Below are 12974 nucleotides of genomic sequence, written 5' to 3' on the forward strand. Positions count from 1 at the left end.
AGTGCTCCCAGAGCGAAACGCTTGTTAGGTCAGAACTCTCAGATAAACCCTACTCCTCGGCCAGAGCGCTCGGAGAGCGAAACGCTTGTTAGGTCAGAACTCTCAGATAAACCCTACTCCTCGGCCAGAGTGCTCCCAGAGCGAAACGCTTGTTAGGTCAGAACTCTCAGATAAACCCTACTCCTCGGCCAGAGCGCTCGGAGAGCGAGACGCTTGTTAGGTCAGAACTCTCAGATAAACCCTACTCCTCGGCCAGAGCGCTCCCAGAGCGAAACGCTTGTTAGGTCAGAACTCTCAGATAAACCCTACTCCTCGGCCAGAGCGCTCCCAGAGCGAAACGCTTGTTAGGTCAGAACTCTCAGATAAACCCTACTCCTCGGCCAGAGTGCTCCCAGAGCGAAACGCTTGTTAGGTCAGAACTCTCAGATAAACCCTACTCCTCGGCCAGAGTGCTCCCAGAGCGAAACGCTTGTTAGGTCAGAACTCTCAGATAAACCCTACTCCTCGGCCAGAGCGCTCGGAGAGCGAGACGCTTGTTAGGTCAGAACTCTCAGATAAACCCTACTCCTCGGCCAGAGCGCTCCCAGAGCGAAACGCTTGTTAGGTCAGAACTCTCAGATAAACCCTACTCCTCGGCCAGAGCGCTCCCAGAGCGAAACGCTTGTTAGGTCAGAACTCTCAGATAAACCCTACTCCTCGGCCAGAGTGCTCCCAGAGCGAAACGCTTGTTAGGTCAGAACTCTCAGATAAACCCTACTCCTCGGCCAGAGTGCTCCCAGAGCGAAACGCTTGTTAGGTCAGAACTCTCAGATAAACCCTACTCCTCGGCCAGAGTGCTCCCAGAGCGAAACGCTTGTTAGGTCAGAACTCTCAGATAAACCCTACTCCTCGGCCAGAGTGCTCCCAGAGCGAAACGCTTGTTAGGTCAGAACTCTCAGATAAACCCTACTCCTCGGCCAGAGTGCTCCCAGAGCGAAACGCTTGTTAGGTCAGAACTCTCAGATAAACCCTACTCCTCGGCCAGAGTGCTCCCAGAGCGAAACGCTTGTTAGGTCAGAACTCTCAGATAAACCCTACTCCTCGGCCAGAGCGCTCCAAGAGCGAAACGCTTGTTAGGTCAGAACTCTCAGATAAACCCTACTCCTCGGCCAGAGCGCTCCCAGAGCGAAACGCTTGTTAGGTCAGAACTCTCAGATAAACCCTACTCCTCGGCCAGAGCGCTCCGAGAGCGAAACGCTTGTTAGGTCAGAACTCTCAGATTAACCCTACTCCTCGGCCAGAGTGCTCCCAGAGCGAAACGCTTGTTAGGTCAGAACTCTCAGATAAACCCTACTCCTCGGCCAGAGCGCTCCGAGAGCGAAACGCTTGTTAGGTCAGAACTCTCAGATAAACCCTACTCCTTGGCCAGAGTGCTCCAAGAGCGAAATGCTCTGAATTTACAAAAGGACAATCTGATACTGCTCTGAATTTACAAACACCCAGAGCACACTCTGAAGGCACTCTGGCACTCCACATTTAATTTGCAAACACCCAGAGCACACTCTGAAGGCACTCTGGCACTCCACATTTCATTTGCAAACACCCAGAGCACACTCTGAAGGCACTCTGGCACTCCCCATTTAATTTACGAACACACCCGAAATCATAAAATATCTAGCTAGTCATTTGTTATGCTAACAAGCTAGCAAGAGGTTGAATAGCAACAGCATCAACTTCCAGTAGACAGACGAAGCGCTAGTACGCTCAACTGAAAGGATGCTAGTACGCTCAACTGAAAGGATGCTAGTACGCTCAACTGAAAGGATGCCGTTTGTTTACAGTATACCAAAATGAACGAATAGTATGTAGTATAATAACTCATTAAGTATGTAGTGAGTATGGGTATCCAAACACAGCTCATGTTTATACGCGGCTTTATTAAATCAATGTTTTATTTATTTTTGACATTGTTTTCAAACTGATATGTGACACGTATTAATGCCAAAATAACATGTAAAACAGGCCCAAACAGGTGGAATGACGGTTCGCCACTGGACCAGAGCACTGGATTTTGGTGTTTCCTAAAGAGGAGAAAGACCGTGTTTACGAGGCGTATTCAAACTTTGACAGAGTTATGAGAGACATTTCCGGTTGCAATGGCTGACGACATAATTGACTTTGAACAGCGGTACAAAAGAATGCGCGAGTACAACATGGTTCTCCCGGATGCAGTGTTGGGGGGGACCCGAGCCGCTCAGCACTACATGCAATGAGAAAAGCGTTCACTGAAGCAGAATGTTCAGAGAGAATTCTCGGAGCTCTGCGTAAACAACTTTGCTCCATAGATGAGAAGTCTGCGACTGGAGACAAAGTCTTCGACTGTCGAGTGGAAAGGACCCGAGTCGTCATTAATATATAGGGGTTGTTTCTGGACAGGGCATATGACTGACGTAATGTCCTCTGCTCTCAGGCCAAAGGTGCAGCAGAACGAGGTGGCAGGACACACCGTGACCCTCCATTTCTCTGGTGTATCTGCCTTCCTGTGGCTGGATGTGGGCGACGACACAGGACGATTCAGCACCAGCGTATTCCTCATGGTCACCAGGAACAGAACACTGATTTGATTTGACTGACCTTTGACACCTGGGGTCTCACTAGGACCCAGTACCTAGCCCAGGCCTTAACCATCACTACCCTCGGAGATGTAACCATCACTACCCTCGGAGACGTAACCATCACTACCCTCGGAGATGTAACCATCACTACCCTCAGAGATGTAACCATCACTACCCTCGGAGATGTAACCATCACTACCCTCGGAGATGTAACCATCACTACCCTCAGAGATGTAACCATCACTACCCTCAGAGATGTAACACTTACTACCCTCAGAGATGTAACCCTTACTACCCTCAGAGATGTAACCCTTACTACCCTCAGAGATGTAACCATCACTACCCTCAGAGATGTAACCATTACTACCCTCAGAGATGTAACCCTTACTACCCTCAGAGATGTAACCTCACTACCCTCAGAGATGTAACCATCACTACCCTCAGAGATGTAACCATTACTACCCTCAGAGATGTAACCCTTACTACCCTCAGAGATGTAACCTCACTACCCTCAGAGATGTAACCATCACTACCCTCGGAGATGTAACCATCACTACCCTCAGAGATGTAACCATTACTACCCTCAGAGATGTAACCCTTACTACACTCAGAGATGTAACCATCAATACCCTCAGAGATGTAACCATCACTACCCTCAGAGATGTAACCATTACTACCCTCAGAGATGTAACCATCACTACCCTCAGAGATGTAACCCTTACTACACTCAGAGATGTAACCCTTTCTACACTCAGAGATGTAACCATCAATACCCTCAGAGATGTAACCATCACTACCCTCAGAGATGTAACCATTACTACCCTCAGAGATGTAACCCTTACTACCCTCAGAGATGTAACCCTTACTACCCTCAGAGATGTAACCATCACTACCCTCAGAGATGTAACCCTTACTACACTCAGAGATGTAACCTTTACTACACTCAGAGATGTAACCATCAATACCCTCAGAGATGTAACCATCACTACCCTCAGAGATGTAACCATTACTACCCTCAGAGATGTAACCCTTACTACCCTCAGAGATGTAACCCTTACTACCCTCAGAGATGTAACCATCACTACCCTCAGAGATGTAACCCTTACTACACTCAGAGATGTAACCCTTACTACACTCAGAGATGTAACCATCAATACCCTCAGAGATGTAACCATCACTACCCTCAGTGATGAAACCCTTAATACCCTCAGAGATGTAACCATCACTACCCTCAGAGATGTAACCATCACTACCCTCAGAGATGTAACCATCACTACCCTCAGAGATGTAACCATTACTACCCTCAGAGATGTAACCATCACTACCCTCAGAGATGTAACCATTACTACCCTCAGAGATGTATACTGACACTGAGAGACCCTATCCTGTACCCTGTCTGTACCCTGTCTGTGCCCTGTGGTCTATACCCTGTATAGTGTTCTGCTTTTGACCAGAGCCCCACAGGTCTTGGTTGGAGCCCCACAGGTCTTGGTTGGAGCCCCACTGGTCTTGGTTGGTCTTGGTTGGAGCCCCACGGGTCTTGGTTGGAGCCCCACAGGTCTTGGTTGGAGCCCCACGGGTCTTGTTGGAGCCCCACAGGTCTTGGTTGGTCTTGGTTGGAGCCCCACGGGTCTTGGTTGGTCTTGGTTGGAGCCCCACGGGTCTTGGTTGGTCTTGGTTGGAGCCCCACGGGTCTTGGTTGGAGCCCCACGGGTCTTGGTTGGTCTTGGTTGGAGCCCAACGGGTCTTGGTTGGAGCCCCACAGGTCTTGGTTGGAGCCCCACGGGTCTTGGTTGGAGCCCCACGGGTCTTGGTTGGAGCCCCACGGGTCTGGGTTGGTCTTGGTTGGAGCCCCACGGGTCTTGGTTGGTCTTGGTTGGAGCCCCACGGGTCTTGGTTGGAGCCCCACGGGTCTTGGTTGGAGCCCCACGGGTCTTGGTTGGTCTTGGTTGGAGCCCCACGGGTCTTGGTTGGAGCCCCACGGGTCTTGGTTGGTCTTGGTTGGAGCCCCACGGGTCTTGGTTGGAGCCCCACGGGTCTTGGTTGGTCTTGGTTGGAGCCCCACGGGTCTTGGTTGGAGCCCCACGGGTCTTGGTTGGTCTTGGTTGGAGCCCCACAGGTCTTGGTTGGTCTTGGTTGGAGCCCCACGGGTCTTGGTTGGTCTTGGTTGGAGCCCCACGGGTCTTGGTTGGAGCCCCACGGGTCTTGGTTGGTCTTGGTTGGAGCCCCACAGGTCTTGGTTGGTATTGGTTGGGAACCCACGGGTCTTGGTTGGTCTTGGTTGGAGCCCCATGGGTCTTGGTTGGTCTTGGTTGGAGCCCCACGGGGCTTGGTTGGAGTCCCACGGGGTCTTGGTTGGAGCCCCACAGGGTCTTGGTTGGAGCCCCACGGGTCTTGGTTGGTCTTGGTTGGGAACCCACGGGTCTTGGTTGGGCTTAGTTGGAGTCCCACGGGGTCTTGGTTGGAGCCCCACGGGTTCTTGGTTGGAGCCCCACAGGTCTTGGTTGGAGCCCCACAGGTCTTGGTTGGAGCCCCACAGGGTCTTGGTTGGAGCCCCACAGGTCTTGTTTGGAGCCCCACGGGTCTTGGTTGGAGCCCCAAGGGTCTTGGTTGGTGTTGGTTGGAGCCCCACGGGTCTTGGTTGGAGCCCCACAGGTCTTGGTTGGTCTTGGTTGGAGCCTCATAGGTCTTGGTTGGAGCCCCACAGGTCTTGGTTGGTCTTGGTTGGAGCCCCACGGGTCTTGGTTGTTCTTGGTTGGAGCCCCACGGGTCTTTGTTTGGTCTTGGTTGGAGCCCCACGGGTCTTGGTTGGTCTTGGTTGGAGCCCCACGGGTCTTGGTTGGAGCCCCACGGGTCTTGGTTGGAGCCCCACGGGTCTTGGTTGGTCTTGGTTGGAGCCCCACGGGTCTTGGTTGGTCTTGGTTGGAGCCCCACGGGTCTTGGTTGGAGCCCCACGGGTCTTGGTTGGTCTTGGTTGGAGCCCCACGGGTCTTGGTTGGAGCCCCACGGGTCTTGGTTGGTCTTGGTTGGAGCCCCACAGGTCTTGGTTGGTCTTGGCTGGAGCCCCACGGGTCTTGGTTGGTCTTGGTTGGAGCCCCACGGGTCTTGGTTGGAGCCCCACGGGTCTTGGTTGGTCTTGGTTGGAGCCCCACAGGTCTTGGTTGGTATTGGTTGGGAACCCACGGGTCTTTGTTGGTCTTGGTTGGAGCCCCATGGGTCTTGGTTGGTCTTGGTTGGAGCCCCACGGGGCTTGGTTGGAGTCCCACGGGGTCTTGGTTGGAGCCCCACGGGGTCTTGGTTGGAGCCCCACGGGTCTTGGTTGGTCTTGGTTGGGAACCCACGGGTCTTGGTTGGGCTTAGTTGGAGTCCCACGGGGTCTTGGTTGGAGCCCCACGGGTTCTTGGTTGGAGCCCCACAGGTCTTGGTTGGAGCCCCACAGGTCTTGGTTAGAGCCCCACAGGGTCTTGGTTGGAGCCCCACAGGTCTTGTTTGGAGCCCCACGGGTCTTGGTTGGAGCCCCAAGGGTCTTGGTTGGTGTTGGTTGGAGCCCCACGGGTCTTGGTTGGAGCCCCACAGGTCTTGGTTGGTCTTGGTTGGAGCCTCATAGGTCTTGGTTGGAGCCCCACAGGTCTTGGTTGGTCTTGGTTGGAGCCCCACGGGTCTTGGTTGTTCTTGGTTGGAGCCCCACGGGTCTTTGTTTGGTCTTGGTTGGAGCCCCACGGGTCTTGGTTGGTCTTGGTTGGAGCCCCACAGGTCTTGGTTGCAGCCCCACAGGTCTTGGTTGGTCTTGGTTGGAGCCTCACGGGTCTTGGTTGGTCTTGGTTGGATCCCCACAGGTCTTGGTTGGTCTTGTTTGGAGCCCCACGGGTCTTGGTTGGTCTTGGTTGGAGCCCCACGGGTCTTGGTTGGTCTTGGTTGGAGCCCCACGGGTCTTGGTTGGAGCCCCACGGGTCTTGGTTCTTCTTGGTTGGAGCCCCACAGGTCTTGGTTGGAGCCCCACGGGTCTTGGTTCTTCTTGGTTGGAGCCCCACGGGTCTTGGTTGGTCTTGGTTGGAGCCCCATGGGCCCTGGTCAAAAGGTGTGCACTATATAGGGATTGGGTGCCATTTCGGACATACTTACTGATCCTCTACCCAATACCTAACAGCTAAACCCTCTCTATCACCTCTTTGAGAGATGTTTACTGATCCCCTACAGTACCCAGTACACCCAGAAATTCCTAAACTAAAATAATACTGCGATATACTTTATCTTGGAAGTTGAACACTCCTACTCAGGTATGTGGATGAACAATGTTGTTTGTGAGATTCAATGTAAATAAGGAATTTGCAATAATAAAGTAAATGTAGATACATTTTAGATTTGTATTTCAGACTAGATTAGTATTTCAGATTAGATTAGTCTACTTCAGATTAGATTAGTCTACTTCAGATTAGATTAGTCTATTTCAGACTAGATTAGTCTATTTCAGACTAGATTAGTCTATTTCAAACTAGATTAGTCTATTTCAGATTAGATTAGTCTATTTCAGATTAGATTAGTCTATTTCAGACTAGATTAGTCTATTTCAAACTAGATTAGTCTATTTCAGATTAGATTAGTCTATTTCAGATTAGATTAGTCTATTTCAGATTAGATTAGTCTACTTCAAACTAGATTAGTCTATTTCAAACTAGATTAGTCTATTTCAGATTAGATTAGTCTATTTCAGACTAGATTAGTCTATTTCAGACTAGATTAGTCTATTTCAAACTAGATTAGTCTATTTCCGATTAGATTAGTCTATTTCAGACTAGATTAGTATTTCAGATTAGATTAGTCTATTTCAGATTAGATTAGTCTTTCAGATTAGATTAGTCTATTTCAGACTAGATTAGTCTATTTCAGATTAGATTAGTCTATTTCATATTAGATTAGTCTATTTCAGATTAGATTAGTCTATTTCAGACTAGATTAGTCTATTTCAGATTAGATTAGTCTATTTCAGATTAGATTAGTCTATTTCAGACTAGATTAGTCTATTTCAGACTAGATTAGTATTTCAGATTAGATTAGTCTATTTCAGATTAGATTAGTCTATTTCAGACTAGATTAGTCTATTTCAGATTAGATTAGTCTATTTCAGATTAGATTAGTCTATTTCAGACTAGAATATAATGCCAATGTTCTGGGTGAGGCTTTTAGTACCGTTACTGTGTCATTGGATGAAGTGATATCCACTATCCACAACGAGGCAGTAAGAACATTACCTAAGAAGTTCCCTTTATATTTCACAAGGTCTTCAGTGTCCCTGCTCCACAAACTACACATGTTAACACACGGATTGAAGCAACAGTCCATTTTACCATTAGGAATTTGGCACTCCCTGTTACATGTGCGTTTTTCTCATAGGGGGCTCTCAATTTATCCCCATTTAACCCGCCGTTTTAATGTTGTAATACGGTAATTCAGTGAACACGTCGGCAAGCAAGTGAAAAAGTCACAAAGAACCCATTGAAACAGCCCCCCTGTGCCACTAAATGTCGTAGAAACAGTCACCTCAATATTCGCCTTCCAACCGGCTCATGCCGAGGTGATCTTTGAACCGCTGGATCGCTTTCTAATCTCTGCAACTACTGATAGCATAGCCCTGCTAGGATTCATTCAGTGAACATCCCAGAACGAACGGAGTTGAATGTGCAACAGGACCTGTCTTTATCATTGCAGTCCTTATTATAATGACATGTAACGGAAAGTTAAAGGAAATAGCTTTGGATCGATGAACACTTTGCCTCGCTGAAAAGCGTTCCTTCCGTTTTTCTGTAGGATTGTAAGCATATTTATTTAAATGAAAACTCCATGCAGTATTTCCACGTTTTCTCTTTAGAGCAAGCGACGCATCAAAACTTTCTCCAGCGCGACTCCAGGATCAGTCCTCGCCAGATATAATGTATCACTTCAGATCTTTAGTTACGTGCGCGCTTCTTTTTATTTCATTATCGAAATGTGTACAAGTGGACAGTAAGAAAGGACAAGGCTTTCTTGAGGACATATTGCGGTTTTACGGTGAAAATGGCTCTATTTCAACAGCACACCTTGAACACTTTCTGCTGCTAATATCAACCAGAAGACCAGCTTTTATTGTGGATGAGGAAAACCCACTTATGAATTCTGAGGTACATTGCGCCATATATTTAAGGCCATTTAACAACTTTCCTCCCAAAACAGTGTTTTCCCCCCCCCCCCACCCCTCCATGAATATTGTATTGATCTTGTTATTCACTACTATTCTGCTAGCAGTCCTAACGATGACGTCACTTTCCGATGGTAATGAGGAAACCGTGAAAATAAAAACCTTGCGTTTCAAAAAATGTCAGGGTGGATAACTCATTCAAATATATTACATTTTAATCCGTTTCTACGGTGCTTATAAGCAAATTCAAGAAGGTATCAATAGAAGAAAAAAAATGAAATAGGTTATCAATTTTTTTTTTTTTTTAGGACCACTGTTGAAAAATACAATGTTCAGTAATGACTTACTCAGCACAATGTAATGCAATTAACGGTCTTATTTTTATGGAAGCCTGTTGAGATAGTAAGTCATAATAATGACAAAGTACGTCATAATCATGAGATAGTACGTTTTTATTATGCAATAGTAACCCAGCTAGCTCATTTGATTCCTTGGAAGTTGTTGAAACGTACAATGTTTGGTTTCCCATTGGTTCTGGGAACGAAGCCATACATTTCTTGACCGGTAAAACTGAACTTTTTTTTCCCGATGTTCTGAGAACTGAAGCGAAAATGCCTTTCTGGAAACATTTATTTGTAGGTTGCAGGGATGTTCTGAACGTTTTACTCTGGTTACTTGAAAGTGTTCCTGGGAGGAAAATTAAAATTATGAAAACAGAAATTATCTTTAAAACTTTCACCGAATGTTTCAATTAGACTTTTATTAACACTGCTAGCTTCTTTTGGGCAAACTTTTTTTTTTAAATAATTCCAAGCACAGATAGGACACTTGGAAATTCATTACCTTAGGCATTAATCATGCAAACACACATTTCTTTATTGTGACACGGCATCAGTGAGATTTGAACCTATAATCCTCTATTCTCTGTCAATGGAATTAATCCACTGGGCAACCAAGATGGAGCTAACATTTGAATCTATTCGAACCACTGAAACTAAAACAATAAATAATCATTAAAAAACGATTTAGTCATCTAAAATAATTAACAAACCCGTTTAAAAAATGACTCTAAAATAAGAATAAAAACATAATTAATTATGTTCAATTAGTTTCTCTCTAAATAGTGGGTGAAACATTTATGGGGTTCTCAAGCTTTTTTTTCTAATGGGGTTTTCAAGTTTCAGAATCTGCGGGTCCCACTGAGATTGACTTTAATTTAAAGGTAGACTCAGCGAGATGACGCTGCAAGGAGCAGCACCACAGATATTGGTTGCGTTCTACTGCTCGGGACGTTGCATGCATCAACCAATGGTTGTAACGTTCAAAGAAGGTTCTAAGAATGTTTATTTTTTTTAAAAGGTATGTTTAAAGGTGTGTTGGCTAATTGGCAACACCTGATCTGAGTGCTTGTTTTCTTTTACATGGGGTCTGTTTGAATGGACTAAAATAAAAACAGCTTTTTATGAGTAAAAAAAACAAAACATGTTTATGTTGTCTTTATGGGATGGAGTCATCCAATCCAGTGCAACCTTACAAATAACGACACTATTATCAATGTGGAAACAGACACCCAGCTCATTTTACAGCCTTGTTACTACGAATGTAAAAGGTAAGATGAGAAGATGACTTCAAGGTATGTTATGGGTAATTACGTGGTAATAAATGATACATGACCATGTATATTCATTGATGTTTCTTAGGTATTACTTTGAAACAGCCTTCCAGGACTGTATTACCAGTAATAAGCTAGTCCTTACTTGTACTTACCTTTGGGACTAAAATGTGTTACAATATAATTACATTTTGTGAGTATTTTCCTTGGTATTTCATATATATATATATATTACATTGAAATAGTGGTGTGACTTGGTTTTATCTGGTACTAGTGGTGTGACTAGGTAGTGGTGTGACTAGGTAGTGGTGTGACTAGGTATTATCTGGTACTAGTGGTGTGACTAGGTAGTGGTGTGACTAGGTATTATATGGTACTAGTGGTGTGACTAGGTAGTGGTGTGACTAGGTATTATATGGTACTAGTGGTGTGACTAGGTATTATATGGTACTAGTGGTGTGACTAGGTAGTGGTGTGACTAGGTATTATCTGGTACTAGTGGTGTGACTAGGTAGTGGTGTGACTAGGTATTATATGGTACTAGTGGTGTGACTAGGTAGTGGTGTGACTAGGTATTATCTGGTACTAGTGGTGTGACTAGGTAGTGGTGTGACTAGGTATTATATGGTACTAGTGGTGTGACTAGGTAGTGGTGTGACTAGGTATTATATGGTACTAGTGGTGTGACTAGGTAGTGGTGTGACTAGGTATTATATGGTACTAGTGGTGTGACTAGGTAGTGGTGTGACTAGGTATTATATGGTACTAGTGGTGTGACTAGGTAGTGGTGTGACTAGGTATTATCTGGTACTAGTGGTGTGACTAGGTAGTGGTGTGACTAGGTATTATATGGTACTAGTGGTGTGACTAGGTAGTGGTGTGACTAGGTATTATCTGGTACTACTGGTGTGACTAGGTAGTGGTGTGACTAGGTATTATATGGTACTAGTGGTGTGACTAGGTAGTGGTGTGACTAGGTATTATCTGGTACTAGTGGTGTGACTAGGTAGTGGTGTGACTAGGTATTATATGGTACTAGTGGTGTGACTAGGTAGTGGTGTGACTAGGTATTATATGGTACTAGTGGTGTGACTAGGTAGTGGTGTGACTAGGTATTATATGGTACTAGTGGTGTGACTAGGTAGTGGTGTGACTAGGTATTATATGGTACTAGTGGTGTGACTAGGTAGTGGTGTGACTAGGTATTATATGGTACTAGTGGTGTGACTAGGTAGTGGTGTGACTAGGTATTATATGGTACTAGTGGTGTGACTAGGTAGTGGTGTGACTAGGTATTATATGGTACTAGTGGTGTGACTAGGTAGTGGTGTGACTAGGTATTATATGGTACTAGTGGTGTGACTAGGTAGTGGTGTGACTAGGTATTATATGGTACTAGTGGTGTGACTAGGTAGTGGTGTGACTAGGTATTATATGGTACTAGTGGTGTGACTAGGTAGTGGTGTGACTAGGTAGTATCTGGTACTAGTGGTGTGACTAGGTATTATATGGTACTAGTGGTGTGACTAGGTAGTGGTGTGACTAGGTAGTATCTGGTACTAGTGGTGTGACTAGGTATTATATGGTACTAGTGGTGTGACTAGGTAGTGGTGTGACTAGGTAGTATCTGGTACTAGTGGTGTGACTAGGTAGTGGTGTGACTAGGTATTATATGGTACTAGTGGTGTGACTAGGTAGTGGTGTGACTAGGTATTATCTGGTACTAGTGGTGTGACAAAGGTATTATATGGTACTAGTGGTGTGACTAGGTATTATCTGGTACTAGTGGTGTGACTAGGTAGTGGTGTGACTAGGTATTATATGGTACTAGTGGTGTGACTAGGTAGTGGTGTGACTAGGTATTATCTGGTACTAGTGGTGTGACTAGGTAGTGGTGTGACTAGGTATTATCTGGTACTAGTGGTGTGACTAGGTAGTGGTGTGACTAGGTAGTGGTGTGACTAGGTAGTGGTGTGACTAGGTATTATATGGTACTAGTGGTGTGACTAGGTATTATATGGTACTAGTGGTGTGACTAGGTAGTGGTGTGACTAGGTAGTGGTGTGACTAGGTAGTGGTGTGACTAGGCAGTGGTGTGACTAGGTATTATATGGTACTAGTGGTGTGACTAGGTAGTGGTGTGACTAGGTATTATCTGGTACTAGTGGTGTGACTAGGTATTATATGGTTCTAGTGGTGTGACTAGGTATTATATGGTACTAGTGGTGTGACTAGGTAGTGGTGTGACTAGGTAGTATCTGGTACTAGTTGTGTGACTAGGTATTATCTGGTACTAGTGGTGTGACTAGGTAGTTGTGTGACTAGGTAGTATCTGGTACTAGTGGTGTGACTAGGTATTATATGGTACTAGTGGTGTGACTAGGTAGTATCTGGTACTAGTGGTGTGACTAGGTATTATATGGTACTAGTGGTGTGACTAGGTAGTGGTGTGACTAGGTAGTATCTGGTACTAGTGGTGTGACTAGGTAGTGGTGTGACTAGGTAGTATCTGGTACTAGTGGTGTGACTAGGTATTATCTGGTACTAGTGGTGTGACTAGGTAGTGGTGTGACTAGGTATTATCTGGTACTAGTGG

The 12974-nt window shown here is 45.8% G+C and overlaps 2 protein-coding genes across 3 annotated transcripts in view; both read left to right on the forward strand.

Moving 5' to 3' along the window:
* The window catches only part of LOC110505940 (probable N-acetyltransferase camello), a 669337-nt gene that overhangs the window by 606896 nt on the left and 49467 nt on the right, over positions 1-12974 (forward strand). The gene's annotated exons all lie outside the window — the stretch shown is intronic.
* Positions 8119-12974, forward strand: part of slc39a8 (solute carrier family 39 member 8) — a 30537-nt gene continuing 25681 nt past the window's right edge. Inside the window, exon 1 of one of the 2 annotated variants that reach the window (XM_036963121.1) lies at positions 8119-8749. In XM_036963121.1, coding sequence (XP_036819016.1) covers positions 8522-8749 — 228 coding nt within the window. In that variant the 5' untranslated portion in view covers positions 8119-8521. The remainder of the gene's footprint in view (positions 8750-12974) is intronic. The other variant, XM_036963122.1, reaches the window with a different exon arrangement.

The sequence above is a fragment of the Oncorhynchus mykiss genome, chromosome 25 (genome assembly GCF_013265735.2).
Source record: "Oncorhynchus mykiss isolate Arlee chromosome 25, USDA_OmykA_1.1, whole genome shotgun sequence".
NCBI lineage: Eukaryota > Metazoa > Chordata > Actinopteri > Salmoniformes > Salmonidae > Oncorhynchus > Oncorhynchus mykiss.